Raw genomic sequence first — 16,099 nt, forward strand, 5'->3', positions numbered from 1 at the left:
ATTAAATCAGGAGAGATACCATAAAATTCCTTTTCCTTACATTAAAAAACCTCAAGTATTAATTTGCAGGATGTGAAGATATCCTTGGATTACTGTGAGGAAAACACAATACTATTAGAATGCTGACAATATTCAAACTGTCTGTATCCAAATGTCTAACTTCTCCTATATTCCTCCCTACATCTAGCTCAGTTCAAAGAAATGAAAGTGTCACATTCCTTTTTCCAAATAACCCTAATATACTGAAGTATTCTTGAAAAATTTCCCAATACTTGAAATGCAGAGCCAAAAATTCTAACTTGCTAATAGAACTTAAATACTGACTTTGTGGGTAAAACTCCACAATGATTCCAAATTTCCAGCATCTGCTGCCACTTAAGAGAGGCTAACCAACAAACATTTGTTAACACAGTGCTAAAAGAAACTCCCCTTGAGTACCTGTACGTGTTGCCACAAGGAGCCTGCACAAGTCTCTGATAAGAAGTGTTGTGTTTTAACAGTGAACAGAAGTGAAATCACACAACAGATTTCAAAAATATTTTGCCAGTTAGTCTATTTTTACACTAGTTGCTATTAGATATTGTTATTTACTCTTGAATTTGCAAGTATAGGTGTGTTAAGGGGTTTGCCTAAGATGACAGAAGTAGCTTGATAAAGATTTTAACTTTCATCTCAGCTCCAAGTCATCAGTTGATATCAGGAAAAGGCAGGTCAACTCAAAAAAAGATACACGCTCTTCCCGCACATCATGATTTTCAGCTCAAAGTAACCTAAAGACTCATTTGTTTGATACCTGGTATCTCTGGTCTCAGCTAGAAAAAATGTTTCCATGCAAATCAAAACTTTAATTCCCATAATGAGAATAAAACCCCTAGAATAATTAACGTAACATCCTATCAAAATTTTTATGCTAGTACATTTCCCTTTCCCCTTAAGAGAAATAAATTTGAACTACAACATGCAGCCAGAGTTCTGAGGAAAGCACTTCACTTCCACCACAGCATCCTGAAATACCACCAGGAGGGTAATAACACAGCCCATAAACCTACCACACCACAGTGTACACAAGTTGGTACACTGCCAGGAATTTTAAATAACTGTGGCACAAACAGCTATTTTTCCATGGCTTATAACTCAGTAAATTACAAATATGAACAATCAGCAGGACTTCTAGCTTTAAAAATACCAAGTTTCAATTTCTATTTCCAAAATCCTTGTATGAAACAAACATTCAAAAATAAAATGTAATTACCACAGCAATTTTCGCATTAACTTTTTCTTTTGTTCTATAACCTTTGAAATATCATTAAGATGCTTCTTAAAAAATTACCCGGCATGTGACTGGAGAAAAACAGACCCTGAACAAACATCACTGACTGAAAAAGAAGGTTTTAATCCAGCCATGCCACTAAAATACTACAGGTGAACAGTTATTTGAAAACTTTCTTTTTAATGCCACTTCCCTCAGAAGTGATCATAAAGAACAAAATTGCATGTGCTATAACTCCATCATCCTGCTTCAAGTGCAGTTCTAACAATGCTAGACAAACATATGGACAAAAGTTTTATTGGAAGGCCCTGGAGGAATACTGGGAAACTTCATGCTCATTAATGAGGAACTCTGACAACTCCTGGGGAGTAATCTAGGACAAGAGCACAGCACCATGTCATAAGTAAAAATTTTGTGGGAGGTCACTGAGCTTCTGAGCCTGACTCTACACACATACTGCCATCAGGAAACTGAACATGCACTCCCCCTCCCCACTGTAGGGGCTGAGTATGATTAGAGGGAGTAAGTGGATCAAAGTAATGTTTAGTCCTGTTTTAACAACATATTAATAATTCACAACTCTGTTGGCTTCTTAGTGGAAGTTTTCCAAAACATTACACCCTCCATAAGACTGGAGAGGTACTAGCATTATATTTTATAAATGTATGGTTTTTATTATTGAAGTTAAATTAAATGATGAAAACAAATCAAACTGTTTGCAAAGAGCACATACAGACTGCCCTTTGGAAGAGATAAAAGACCATCTAGAAGAGTTTCTTGAAAATTCTATGTTAGCCCTAACATTGCTTATTTAAAAGCCATATGAACATGGTTAAGATTAGTGAAAACTAAAAGATTTTCTTCCCTATGCAAGAAGACATGGAGGAAGCTCATTACTGAAAGGCAACTGACAACGCAACAGCCTACTCAAGAAGCAGGATTTCCCCTTCCATTCATAGCTTGAAAGGTGTAACCTTTGACTGGTTTTGCTTTACAGAAGTCTGTTTGTTCCTGCTTACTAGGGAGCAAGTTATTCACCTTCCCACGAGTTTCTTTTCAGAATCTGAATACTGACATCCAAACCATCACCCCATGTGCATTATTTCCAATCACCATTTGGACCATAAGAAAAGCCTGAACTACTTGCAGGATCAAGTTAATTTATTCATGGACTAATTTAATCTCCACAATGTTCCTTAGAAATAAAAGAAAGAAACAATGAAACATGCATTAAGCAACACTCACTTTCAGCTGTTCCATTAGAATTTTTAATTCAAGAATTTGTATTAAAATCATGCTATATTAGATGAATGTCACAATATACTTCACTAAGCCCTGGAATTAGATGTGTCAGCTGGTCACAACCGGGGCTTAGCAGACCAAGGCTCCAATACCTTCTTTACAGTAACTCAAAGATCTTGCAAAAGCATACCAGCATTCCCTGTTTGATGTATTTCAATCAAAACTGGAATTCTGTTACAGAGAAACCCAAGGCTATGAAAGTGTCTCTGACATCTCTCCACAAAACTCTCTCCCTCTCCATAACATACATACATGGTTTGACCCCATGTACAGGTCTTTGCAAATTCAAGCCCTGCCCTGCATTTGACAAGCAGTCACATCCAGCCAGCTCTGAGCTCCTCTGCAGCAGGTCAACTTAGAGAATTTATGCCTGTGGGCAGCATTTTGGAGGTACATGAAGAACATCAACTACAAGGAAGTTCTCCTGATTCTTTAAGGCAGTTGGGATTCTCCATGGCTCTACAGGTGCACACATATTTCATTGGCTGAGCTAAGCCTGACACATTTTAGGCCAGCATTATTCTAAGCGACTGGCATTTGCCATTCAAAGTCTGGGGATTTTCAAAGGTAAAAATAACTCCTGGGCACTTATCCATTACAGACTTCTCCCATCAAATTGGTATTTGAATCACAAGAACACATTCTTCCACATTCTGACAGATTTGCAAAGCTGAAAGTCTTCCAGAAGATTGGAACGTTTAGACAAAACATAAAATTGGCAGAATTGCTCCAAGGAGTTTGCAGTTTGCATACAATTACTTAGTTCAACATTACAATTATTTCCCGACATTTATAAATACTATATGCTGAATCTTTTAACATCAAATTAGGTAGAATGCTAATTTCTAGTAGATCAGATACTTATCAAAACTGTTGAACTAAAATCTCATAAGTGTATTATTTAACTACAGGATTAGTAACGTTTTTGCTCTGTTGTTGGACTGAAGTAACTTGCCCCAAGTTTAAATGCCGAGCTACGTAAGATATTCAACTCATGCCAGGAAAATTTTATGTTTTGTAACATTGTATGGTCACTAGAAAGGAAATCGCAACTACAGTTTAATTAAAAATCTCGAAGGAGGCTTCTGAAACGAAATTCTTTGGCAAATACCCTTCTCCCAGTTTTTTACCCAAGTTAACTCATTCATCATTTCATCAAAACGTTCTGTCATCGTTGCTTCAACACAAAGTAAAACCCGGAAAAGAGCTTTTAAGAAAAAGTTAAAAATATAGAACTATTTCCCATATAACTCTCTCGCCATTAAGCGTAATGAGCTGAAACCCTCCACCCCCGAGAACCCTTAATGAACACTCACCAGTGCTGCAAACCCTCAGTCATGACTAACCCGACAGAGCAGACCATTGTAAAATGTTAAAGAACTATAAGCGGATGGAGAATTTATAGCTTCATTATGTCACTGCTCACAGACGCACTTGTTATTTTTAAGAAACTTGAATGAAACCCTCTCAACGGAAAAGAACATGAAAGAAAACGAACATGATGCTTCCTCCCTTCCCAAATAAAGCGGCAAACACGGCAAACGAATTCGGAGCGGCACAGCCCGTCCTGGTACCCGGGCCGGTCCCGGAGGCGGCTGCCCGGGCACTGAAGGGACCTACCCCGGCAGCCGCGGTGGACGCCGACGGGATGGGCGGCAATTTCTCTCGCTCCTTTTCCTTCTCCCCTTCTTCCTCTTCTTCCTCCTCCTCCTCGCCGCCCTCCTCGGCTGCCAGGGGCGCGGTGCTGCCCTGGCTTAGCTCGGCGTCCGGCGGGAGCACCTCGCCGGGTCCGGGGGGCAGCTCTGCGGCGGCCGTGGCCGCCGGCGGGCTCTGCAGCGACATGGTCCCTTTCCCGGCCGCCCCTCAGCTGCCGCCGGCACCTGAAACCCCGCGCCCTCTTCTTCTGCTCCTCCCTCCCGCCGCCCCCGAGCCCCTCCGAGGAGCTCCCGCGGGCACCCGCAGCGCCGCCGCGGCACTGCAGCAGCCGAGCTGCTCCCGGGCGTCCAGACACCCCCGCACGGCGGGGCGGGGCGGGGCGGGGCGGAGCGGAGCGCAGGCCGGCCGCCCTCGCCGCGGCCCCGGCGAGGAGGGGGAACGCGGAGCGCAGCGCAGCTGAGACGGCGGTGGCGGACCTGCCACCCGGGCGTCCCCTCGCTGTCCGCGCCACCTACAGACCGCGGGCGGGAAGAGGGGCGGCCGCCACCGCCATGTTGTTTATGGGCGGCTCGTGGAAACGCGCCTGGTGACCGGGGCGCGGCGCGGGGGCAGCGGAGGACACGGCGACGGAAACTCCGCGGCGCTGGAGCAGGAGCGGTGCCGGCCGGGCAGCCGGGCTGGAGCTGGGGCTGACCCCCCGCAGCCGCCCTGGAGGGGGCTGCCGGGGTGTGGGGCCACGAGTAATAAAAATAAACGAGTAACAAATATAAACACACAAGTAATAAATATAAACATAAATATGAGTATAAATCTAAATATAAATCTGGGGTGAAAGGCCCTCGGCGCGGGTACCGTGAAGGCACGCCCGCTCCTCCTTTCCCCCGGGCGGTGCTGGGTGTCGCAGGGGCTGTGCTGCCATTGACACAGCTCACACGGCCCTGTCACCTCATGGCACCTTCCTCGCAGCTTCATGTCACGCTCACACGAGGAAAATACAGAAATCATAGAATCTTTAAGGTTGAAAAAGCCCTTCAAATCACCAAGTCCAACCTTCGACCAAATATGACTGTGCCCACTACACCATATCATGAGGCCAAAACCTTATTGTGAAGGACTAAACCATATTGTGAGGAATGAATGTGTAATGAATGTGTGAGATGAAGTGCTGAACCAAAGTCTGTCCTGTCTCTGTTCAATGGCAAAGCCATAGCAATGCCAGGGGTGTGCAATTGGCAGGTCTCATCCCTTTGTTTGGGCAGGTCTTGGGAAGCCTGAGGCACTACCCACTGTTGGAACCTCTGTGTGGTTCCCTGGGCGTGCTGAAGCTTTGCTATAATTGTATGAAGAAAAATTGTCTTCAGAAGAGGTGCTATGCTGAACTGGTTGCAATATAGACCAAATGTAACCAGCATTTGGCTGTAGGGTACTGAACTGCCCCTTGGCTTGGTATGTGCAGGTACAGGAGCCCTGCTGCGTGTGAGGGGACCATGTTGTGTATACCCCAAACTACACCAAATTTAAGTCCTTCAAACCATTAGCTGCCAGACAAAACAAGTTTCTTTCAGATCACTCTAATCTTGTGTCTGAAGAAGAGTTTCCTTCCCAACTTCAGGAACAGAGTGTGAATAGCATTACAGACCACTTGAAACAAATCTTCAAAATAGTTTTTCAGATGGAGGTAAACGTGATGGTTTTTGTGTAGAGCATTGGCTCTACACAAGTAGCTCCCGCAGGAGCTGTGGGAAAGATCTCTGTAAGCGGCATAAAAGCAAAGGCACAATAGGTACTGCAGTGTTAATCTAACACTGAAAAATGCTTTTCCTTTCTGAATGAACTGGCAGACTTGGAGTCTTTAAGGTTTCATGGCTTTGTCTCTTTACCAAATTAAATATGAGATCTGGTTTTCCAAGAAGTTCACTCTCCTCATTGCGCTTACTTCCCAGTGGCTCTCAGCAGTTTGCATGAATAAGCGGCCTGCTGCACTTAAACAAAGCTCCCCAAACACTCACTTATCTTTTTCCTTTCCATGCCAAGAAATAACATAATGATAGTAATTGCAGCAACTTCAGTACAAGCAGCTTTACGCCCAGTGGCAGTCCCTAACTAGAAATAATTGGCACAGCTGTTTTTTGGAGCTGTGCTGGCTTGAAACATGGAAAGATCTGCTCCCTTGAACCTGTAGAGAGAGATGAAACAAAGAGAAAATTAAACGTAGGAAAGCAAGTATAGGAAAAAACTCATAATTTTTTTTCAGTTCCATTGAGCTGTAAAGGCCTGATTTATGACAGCTTCAAAAACACTGAAATAGCCTTCTATCAAAATTATCTCTCAAAAAGCTAATGCAACATCAAAGACATAAATTTTGCTGTCCATACTCTCCTCTGCTATTTGAAGCTGAAGCACTCTATTGAACTAAACTAATTAAAGTGAATATTTTGACTCATGACAATTATGAAAATAGGCACAAAGGTACTGTTAAAAATTTCTTACTATTTTCATAGGAGAGTAAAGGGACCACATACTGAAGGAGAAGAAAACACATTTTCCTACCCCTAACAAATGTAGCATATATCTAGTGCCCAGGGTTTGAAACTAAAAGTATTTCAATATAGTTCATAGATCCACAAAACAGTCAAAGATGTAACCACCGAGGTGAACGACATGTCTAAATTGGCTTTCAGTTAGCTAGCACGGATGGGTGCTAGCTGGGAGCAGCAGTGCTGCATGTAATGAGGCATTGCATGTAGACCCTTCAGTCATTTGTTGCCAAAATGATGAACTGGGGTAGTGGGCAATGGAGCAGTCAGAAAACAGGATAAAGACAGTCTTCTAAAACACAAGATCTGTAGGATATACAGCATAGACAATTTTCAAAACTAAATGGAAGCATGCAACTGCTGTTCTACAAACGTCATGAATTTGTTGGCCAGATGGCCTGGGAGCCTTGACAGAGGGTCATGCACACTCAATGCCTGTATTTTGAAGGACCCTTTCCTTAATTTTTTAAATCTCTTCTAAGCTGCTTAGAAATCTCTAATCACATGGTGCCAGCTACCTCACAGTATTTTTTGGTGATAGGAGGAAAGGGGAAGTTCAGCTGAAAACTGTTGCTCATGCCAAGCACATGCTGCCTGGGCCTACACATTCCCCTGGTTCCTGGCTGAGCTTGCAGTCCCACTGGACCCCACGCTGGCATGCCACGCTGCTGGCTCAGATAAACATATGTACACTGCAGTTACAGCCCTGAATGGTTATGTGGGAGACACAGGCAGGATACGACCCTGAACAGATTTTCTTCTACATATGGAAGAACAGTCCTGCCTTAGCAGGGTGTTGATCCTTTCAACCAGAATAAGACCTTCTTGACAACTCATTTTTAAGTGGTTCAAAAATATGTTTCTTCTATCCAAAGAGTTTGAGTTTTCAGGAAGGGGAAAAAGTCACCGACACATCTCTGTGCAATGACGTGGCCAGGCACAGACTGCCACTAGGAATGACAGATGGAACCAAACCAAATGCTAACATTTGTTCACAAATGATTAGTAAATGCTTATAAGTAATAGATATACTCACAGACAGTGGCATTTGGGAGTGATACACAAAGGTAAAAAATAAAGAGGGCTAAATTCCCTGGCTAGTATCTTCATGACAAATGAGAGTATCTCACATGTTTCTTTGCAGTCAGAAGTCAAATTCAGTCATAGCCAAAATTGCCTCTGGTTTAATTCAGTAACATTAGGGGCAAGTTTGGCTTAGTATTGGATTTTCCCTGGTCCTCAAATGGTTTACTAGTGTTTGCAATCAAATGGTGTCAAACATCTCTGGTGCAAACTGGTATTTCAGGAATTGAAGTGACCTGTGTCCTTTAGAAAAGGTAGGCTGAATTTTGCCATTCAGTTGGTGATATACTGTCATCACACATCTGTACTGTGTCCCTCTCTTTTACTGAGTAGTCTTGTTTCTTTCTTTTCACACCTTTTGAAGATCTCATACACTTCACCGTACAAAATATTTGGACCATTAAACAGATGTGTGCTTTGTAAGATAGACCCTGAGTGGGCACGAGGGGAAGCACAGAATGGCTGAAACGTCAAAAGAGGAAGCAAAGCTGGAGACAACTTATTTCCTCTCTATGGGAGTAGGCGAGAAAGAAATGGTTGGGAGTTTTCCAACACAACAGGTTTTCAGCAAAACATTTCAGTTTCAACAGAAAGACTTGATTCATCGAAATGGAAATGTTTTACAAAGAAGCATCTTTTTCAATGACCTTTTAGCAGAACTCAGGCAAGATGCCACTGAAATCCACCTGCTATTCTACCGACTCAGTTGGAGAGCTCACCATATTTGCCATGTGAATCACCAGAATCAGAGACAGCATAACTTCTGGACTCCTGCTAACTCCTGAGCTGCGACACTCTCCTGTGCCACCTGCCCACATTATCATTTAAGGAAGATGGAAGTTCATGTCTGCTCACAAATCATAACTGTTCTGAGACTGCACAACCTTAGACCTTGTAAGGGATGACCCCAGTCTTGTCCAACCTCCCCTGTTTGCAGCCATCTGTTTCCCTTGAAAGTTGGACTAAGGTATAAATCTGAGGAATTTTGTCAGAAAGAATCCAAATGATTATGAATCCATCTGCCATTGCTAACAAGCTAGTCCATTTATGTTTATTATTCTTGGGGCAAATTTGGAAATATGTCAACCTTGAGCTTGTTTTACTCTATCTTTTAGTTCCTATCTCAATATGGCTTCATTTGCAAGAGAGAAAAGCTCCTTCTATTCCAGGAGCACATGTGCAAGGTGCACTCAAACTCTCCTGAGCTAAGTCCACATTATTTCCCTTATGACCAACATCAGATGAGCTAATCTACAGCTCTCACTTACCCTTTGGCCATGCTCCAGTACTTGGAAAGCCTCATTTTAAAAAAATATTTATAGACATTTACAAAAAGTGGGGCAAAGAACTCCTCAGATAATTCATCTGAGGCACTTGCATGCAAGCTGGTGTGTCTTGGCAGATACTCAGTTATATCTTTCTCTTTGGCAAGTGGTAAACTTTTGATTGAAGGTACATCATCAGACGCGATGCATCCAGCTTGGGCATTCCTAGAACAGAGAAGGAAGAGATAATCAGCAGTTCTGTCTTATCTGTATCATCACATTTTCACTTTGGGTTCCTTGTCACCACTGACTGGTGCAATACAACAGCTGTACCAGCTAACTGAAAAAGGCTTATGGACACTGGTGCCTAGGCAACAGGTGATTTTCTAGGTTAGTGATTAACTCATTTTTGTCTGCCTGAATAAGATGAATATTATGTTACCCCTTGTCGTGGAACAGGACCTTTTGGTTGAAAGAAATCATTAGCCTCTCTTTTACAAATGCTATGGCTATTTTAGTGATGTCCAGAGTAAGGTTATCTGTGATAATAAGTGTAAACATGCAAACAATGGAAGAAAGATATGGCAAGAGAAAAATTTACCAAGTGAAGAGCACTCAGTGACCACGTAATTTTACTAAGGTTTCCATTTCTTCTCTCCAGAAAGTTGGTGTTGGTTATTCAATCTTTAAACTTCAGTTAATTTAACTTAAACTTTTACAGAATATAAAGAAGCATGATCCTCTCTAGTGTTTAGCAAGGGACAGAAGTTAAGGCTGGGACATAACCCACTACCTTTGTCATGCCTGATCCAGAGTTTATTTTTAAATGAGAGACAAGCAGATATTAGGCACAGAATTTTATCCAATTTCTATTCAAACTGGAAATAAGAAACAAATGTGCCATGCTAAAGAAGTTTCAAGTGAGGAGGCAGTAATAATGTTTAATTCAGAAAATAGCTTCTGTACCTTTGTCATCATATGATCTATAAAATTGTAATACTGTTAGAATTAATATTTGTTTAGCATGCTTTGCAAACCTGCACTTACTTAGTGGTTAACAAAAGAGTCGGATATCTTTAAAAAGGCAGAATTTTTGAACGGTTGTGACAGAGACAGATAAAATTTAAATAATTTCAATATGCTCATCCTCTTTGCCTAGGGGGAATGGGAGGAGCGGAGGGTGCCGGTGGAGGCGGCAGTAGCTGGGGCTGCAGCTCCCTCCAGCGCCGGCACGGCGGCGTTTCCAGGGAAGGGAGCCGGACTCTGCTGGAAAGGCATCATCGCACTCGGGGTTCCTGGCGTTTAGGAATTCCTTGCTAGCTCACAGACATGTTTCACATGGCAGAAGTTCCTAGATTTTGAGCTCTAAAGATAATAAATATAGGTCAGATCATGTGTACAGTGATTTGCATGTGTATCCTGGAAACTGTTACGGCAAATGACAGACAAAATTAAACCCATGTGTTGGTTTGGGCAGGATTAAGAGCTGAATGCTTGAAGACTGTTAAGAATTTTAATGCAGCATGTTGTATTCCTTTTGCTATATCTAAATGAGATAGGTACAGTGCCTGCTTCTTTCAGTATCTTGGTTAGCTAACTCTAATTGTCTTTCCTATTCATGGCTAACTTTTACAAACAGGAGAGATGTCTGAACAACTTGTGGAGGTCTTGACTCTTCCAAGGAAGAAAGAAAGGCCTCAGGCAGACATATGATGGTAGCTGGAATCAGAGGGCTGTGGCTGTTACTGACCCCCCACTGAATGGTTGGTCCTTGCCGACGAACATGCACCTTTCCTGCCACTCTTTTCAGGCTGGTCTGTAAGATAAACCAGCTCTGCTTTTCATCTGTTGCTACAAGCCTATGGAAACCTGAAGTGGAGGGGGAGCCTCTACCACAGTACTAATGGGGCTGTTCCTGCAGCAGAGCAAGCCCTGAGGACAGTTGTCCCGAAATCCAGTTCCTCATGTGCAGCTGGAGTTGGGTTTGGATCTGCTTGTGGAACTGCAGCATAGGCACTGATGTGCCTCAGAAACAAGCAGAACCTCTTGAGTGCCTGGCTTTCCTAGGCTTTCCCTTCTTCTCTGCTCAGGGCAAGTTATTTGAGAAAGTCAGTTGTTTCAAAATGAATACCAGGGCTTTCTCCCTTGTCTCCTGTAAACAACACCAGTTTCAAACCCAACTCCTCCACTTTCACAAGATTTTTTTACCTTTCCCACACTGCTATCAGTTGCTGCCATAGACCCACTGGCTGCTTTTCAACCTGAAGTAGCTATGAGAGTAGAGAAAAGGAGCACTGGGGTGGTGCTATGGCAGCCACAGACCAGAATCACAGAGGGGAGAGGAAAACTCCCAACAAGACCCCAAACTGTTTTGTAGTGTCACTATAGGCCCGTCACACACATACAGATTGAAATGTTCACCATACCTCTGAGGGGCACACCCGAGGTTTCACAGCAGATTTGGGGTGAGAACCAGCTTTAGGAGAAATCTTCAGTCAGTGTGTGCTCTGAAACCAGAAGCTCCCTCTGTGCCAGCAAGAGGCAGCAAGGGACACAACTCAATTTTCCAGAAGCACCAGAAGTGCTTATGAGATGGGATGGGATGAGAGCCAAGGGCATCCCTGTGCTGTGCATTGTGGATGCCATTCAAACACTCTGAACTGCTGGCATGTGGCTGCAGACAGTACTCAGTTCATGTTGCAGGACTGTACTCACTGAAGATTTTTTGAAAAAAAGTGCACAAATATAAGTAAGTAAGATCAGGATGTGTTTATGGACATTGTCTAGCTTCTTTTACATAAATACTCGCACTCACTCAAAATTTGTTTCTTCTTAAATAGCATCTATTCTAGGAAAACCTTCTTGTCCACCCAAAAGCACAAAAATCTCCTCTCGGTTTGTGTGGGACAGAAGGAGTGATGTAAACACAACTAATGTAATGGTGACTAAATTTACTTAATAAATGAACAAATAATGGTGTTTTGTTTCGGTCGTCTTCAGAGGAAATGTCAAATAAGTGGTTAATAATCACATTTTCTGTCCTCGTCCTGTATCCCTGTTTTAAAAAAAACCTCCACCACAGTTTCTAGGGGCAGAAACTTTTTAAAAGCAAAGCATTATTCTAAGTAATAGGATTGATATATCTGACTTCTTCCTGAATAATTATATTGTAAGAAATGTTTTCCCTTTGAGCTTTTCCTGCACCTACTCTCCTTAAAAAGAAATATTTTGATACTTTTTTGCAAATAAAATTTTTTTTGTAGAGGCAGTAGAGAATTCTGTAGTTACAAAACACTTTTTGTATACCAGTTCCCCATCTAAATGATTACAATTCTTGAAAATAAATCTGGGAGTGTTTTTCTGGACACTGCCTTCAGCTCCTGGCTTTGTTGTCCAGTGCTGGTAGCATGAGCAGGACATCACTTTCCTTTTCAATCTGAGTGACAAAATAGGGTCATCCTGGACTTCCACCCTGTACTGCTCCTCTTGACCTCTCTGGATAAAGAAAAGGGACAGAGGAAAGCTCTTGCAAAGCTTCTTGTGAACCCTCTGTCCAGCAGAAGAGGCAATAAGGAAATGTGTGTAGATCCTCCCTGTGCCACAAAGCCTGGATAGAGAGGAGCAGGGGTGTTGGGAAGGCAGGCAAGGATGGCCCTGCTCCTTCCAAAGGGCTTAGCTGGCAGCAGGAGAACAAGGGATCCAGCCTCTGCTTGTAGCACAGTGTCCCACATTTTTAGCTGATATTGCAGAATTTACTGTTACTGAGTACAGAGCTGCCTGATTTGCTGGAGAGCATTGCAGGAGCACAGGCTCCTTCCCAAGACAGTGGTGCCAAATTATAACTTCATTTGTATTTAGCCAAGTAGTTCTATTTATAATAACCTTTCAGGTGACCCAATCGGATACTTGGTAAAGCACGTCTAAAGGAGATTAGTTCCTATCTTTCAGAGTATGAAGCAGTGTACTATATAAATTCTGCAGCTTAGCTACTGTCTATTTTGAATGTCAGTTAGGATCAGGTAGTGTTTATATGCTCCTGAGATTTAGCAGTTTTTATTCAGGATTTTTCAAATTTTCAGCATCAAGCTGAAAGTTGGCATGTAAGCTGTCAGCACAGATGCTAGTTTTAGCCAAAAATAGAGTATGTTGAAACTTTAAAAGGTGTCAAGTGGCTTATTTATGCAGTGGTTGCAGATGCTTTAGTTTTCTGGCCTTTTCAGTTATACAAAAGCTTACGCTGTCACCTTCCTCCAGCCTTACTCCATTCTCCAGCATTACAGCCCTGAACAGTGAGGAATAAGAAGGCCAGTAATCACATTGGAGTGATAATCCAAGGATGCTGGTGCCCTGGAAGCAGGTGTAAGTAATAGCCATTTTTGGTGAAACAGAACTATCCTTACAGAGTCACTGTAAAGAAAATAAGAAGACACCTGAACACACTGCTCAAAATGATAACATATTGCTTGATAGCACAGTGAAAGGGAAGACGAAATCGCCAGCACTGTGGAGGTTCCCTAACACTGTCATTCAGATAAGGAAGGACCTCCTTCCAGGGATCACCAAAATCTCCTCTTCCAGTAATCATTGCAGAGTACAGCTCTACATCCACCATGATATTTATTGAGTATGTGTATTAAAGTCTAAGGCACCACAATTCAGAAAACTTGTAACAGTATAGATTCACTTTTTTTCCAGTGATCTACACCACCATCTGGCAAGTGGCAAGTGACAAGAAACTGCCCCTCATAAAATAAATCAATCCAAATATATATATATATCCACAAGTGAACCCACTTGTTCCATTTTGTACAGCCAAAGAAATGCCCTCTGCCATAACCTAAGTTCTGGTAGACTAGAAAACAAAACTAGGAGATAATAAAACACAGTTTTCTTGCAGCATGTCCTGCCAACAGCTGCAGGAGAGGGCAGGTCAATGTAATCAAGATGTACACCCTGTGCTCTTTCTTTTCTAAGTACCCTGAAGGACAGGATGGGGAAGATAAAGCTAGAGAGGTCCTGCCTAATCAGAGGTCTGTCTCCAGCACAGGTAACATTTGTAACAAGTGGAGGAAATATATAATTATTTTCAAGCATGTCGATACATTTAAAAAGTCTCATATGTAGGTTTTTGTTAATTTTAAAAGTTTTAAGAAAACTTACAGGTTGCAAAGATTGTGGTCAGGTTTCAACTGAACTTACTCATTTAACATTATCTTCAAATTCATAGCTGTATTTTTTTCCAGTGAGCAATTTACTCTTGGCAGAAGCACTTGTGCCAATATAAGTTAATGTGCATGACTCCCTTATTCTACCCCTCCTGGGGAGGCATGTTCCATCTGTTTAAAAAGTCACAACGATTGCAGAAAAATATTTTTAAGTTTAGACTCTTTCATTCCACTGAATCAAACTAGGCACAAATATGAATAAAGACCAATGACAAGATTGTAAACTTAAAGCATTTGCTCATACATAATACATAGTCAATACTTACTCATTTTATTTTCTCTGAGGAATGGTAGAATTTCAACACTCATTAGCTATACCTCTTTTAGAGGTCTTCAGCAGTAATTTCTCCTCTAAAATTAAACAAAATAATAGATGAGACCATATCATTCTCTATTTAGTAGCCAATATTTGCAAACCTACAGTACTCCTGACATACAAACGTTTTAGTCTTTCCTGTCAGAACGAAGCAATGTGAAAAACCTGAGCTAATTTATTTGGGCTTCAGACAGCTGTGGATGAGAACTAATATATGGTCAGGGTTTGAAATTATGCCAGCAGGACCTTACTCTTCAAACAGATGCTCCAGTACTCTATTAGGAAAGTCACATATCTCACATTATCATTTGATGGGAACCAGCTCAGAAGTCTCTTTCCCTGCTGCTACAGCTGTCCCTGTGAAATAGCAAATATTTTCTGGTCATTGTGTGCTCTGTGAATTACTTGTCTAAAAGCTCAGGGTCCATTTTCTTAACTCTAAAAACATGGAGGCTGAACCAAATCATGTTTGTTAAAAAACTCTTAAGCCTCAATGTGGTACAAATCTGGTTTTTTTTTTTAGTAATTTCAAAGTGTTAAACTAATTTTAAAAATAAAAAAATTAAAAACCCAAGCCCACAAGAGACTCTTCTTTACCAATCTTTTGCTTTTGAAAATATATATAAGAATTTAGAGATTCCGTTTTTTCCTATTAGGCATAAAAATGAGACAGCCTAGAAAGATACAGGCAGAGGAATCCACGCTTGTGCTGATGTCTGCCCAGACCACCTCTTGGAGCTGCATGAATAGGAGGCTCTTGACATCATACATCATGCTGTTATGTGGGCATAAACTGGTGCTCCTTTAACATTGTATCCTACTTTGAAAGAGGTTTCAGGATGCCTGGGCACAGCTGCAGGAGGAGCACAGAATGGCCATGGGGACAGCACTCACCTTCAGAGATTCTCCAGGATACTTGGTTCAGCCCAAGTGGTTCACCAGGATATTTGGTTCAGAGCTCCAGGTGTGTCCCCTGTGCTTGCTGTGTGTGCTCCAGGTGCTGTGCAGCTGCAGCAGTTCCATACCTTTCCCAAGGCCAACCTGTTGGAGGGAATGGGCCAGAGGAGCACACCTAGGCCAGATGCTTTTTGTGTCTCTTCAGCCTCCATGAACACCAGGTCTCATTGCAACGTTTCCCCTCAGGAAACATCGTGGTTTATGCCAGAGATTTCTTTCTCTCAAAAGTTTCATCTGTACCTGTCTTCAAGTGAGGCAAATAGAAGGTGGACTTTTTTGGTAGGTTACTCATGCTGTTGATAGTCAGCAGTGGCTCTAGTTTCATGAATGCTTTCAGGTAGCATAAACAAGTTCTGGTGTGAAAGAAGCTGTCCACCCTCTCTCATCCTCCAGATACCTGCTGCAATCCTATCACTCCCCTGTGTTTGCAGGAGCATGTTGTGTGGTCATGTGTAGAGCTGGTTATGTTTAATCCAGGGAAAAACTCA

The 16,099-nt window shown here is 42.2% G+C and overlaps 1 protein-coding gene across 2 annotated transcripts in view; it reads right to left on the minus strand.

The window, feature by feature from the left end:
• The window catches only part of HECTD2 (HECT domain E3 ubiquitin protein ligase 2), a 36,862-nt gene extending 32,381 nt beyond the window's left edge, over nucleotides 1–4,481 (minus strand). The window contains exon 1 of one of the 2 annotated variants that reach the window (XM_050339174.1): nucleotides 4,193–4,481. In XM_050339174.1, the coding sequence (XP_050195131.1) occupies nucleotides 4,193–4,414 (222 nt within the window). In that variant the 5' untranslated portion in view covers nucleotides 4,415–4,481. The remainder of the gene's footprint in view (nucleotides 1–4,192) is intronic. The other variant, XM_050339166.1, reaches the window with a different exon arrangement.
• Nucleotides 4,482–16,099: the final 11,618 nt, after the last annotated feature.

Source organism: Myiozetetes cayanensis, unplaced genomic scaffold (genome assembly GCF_022539395.1).
Source record: "Myiozetetes cayanensis isolate MyiCay16 unplaced genomic scaffold, myiCay2020 scf10, whole genome shotgun sequence".
Lineage (NCBI taxonomy): Eukaryota > Metazoa > Chordata > Aves > Passeriformes > Tyrannidae > Myiozetetes > Myiozetetes cayanensis.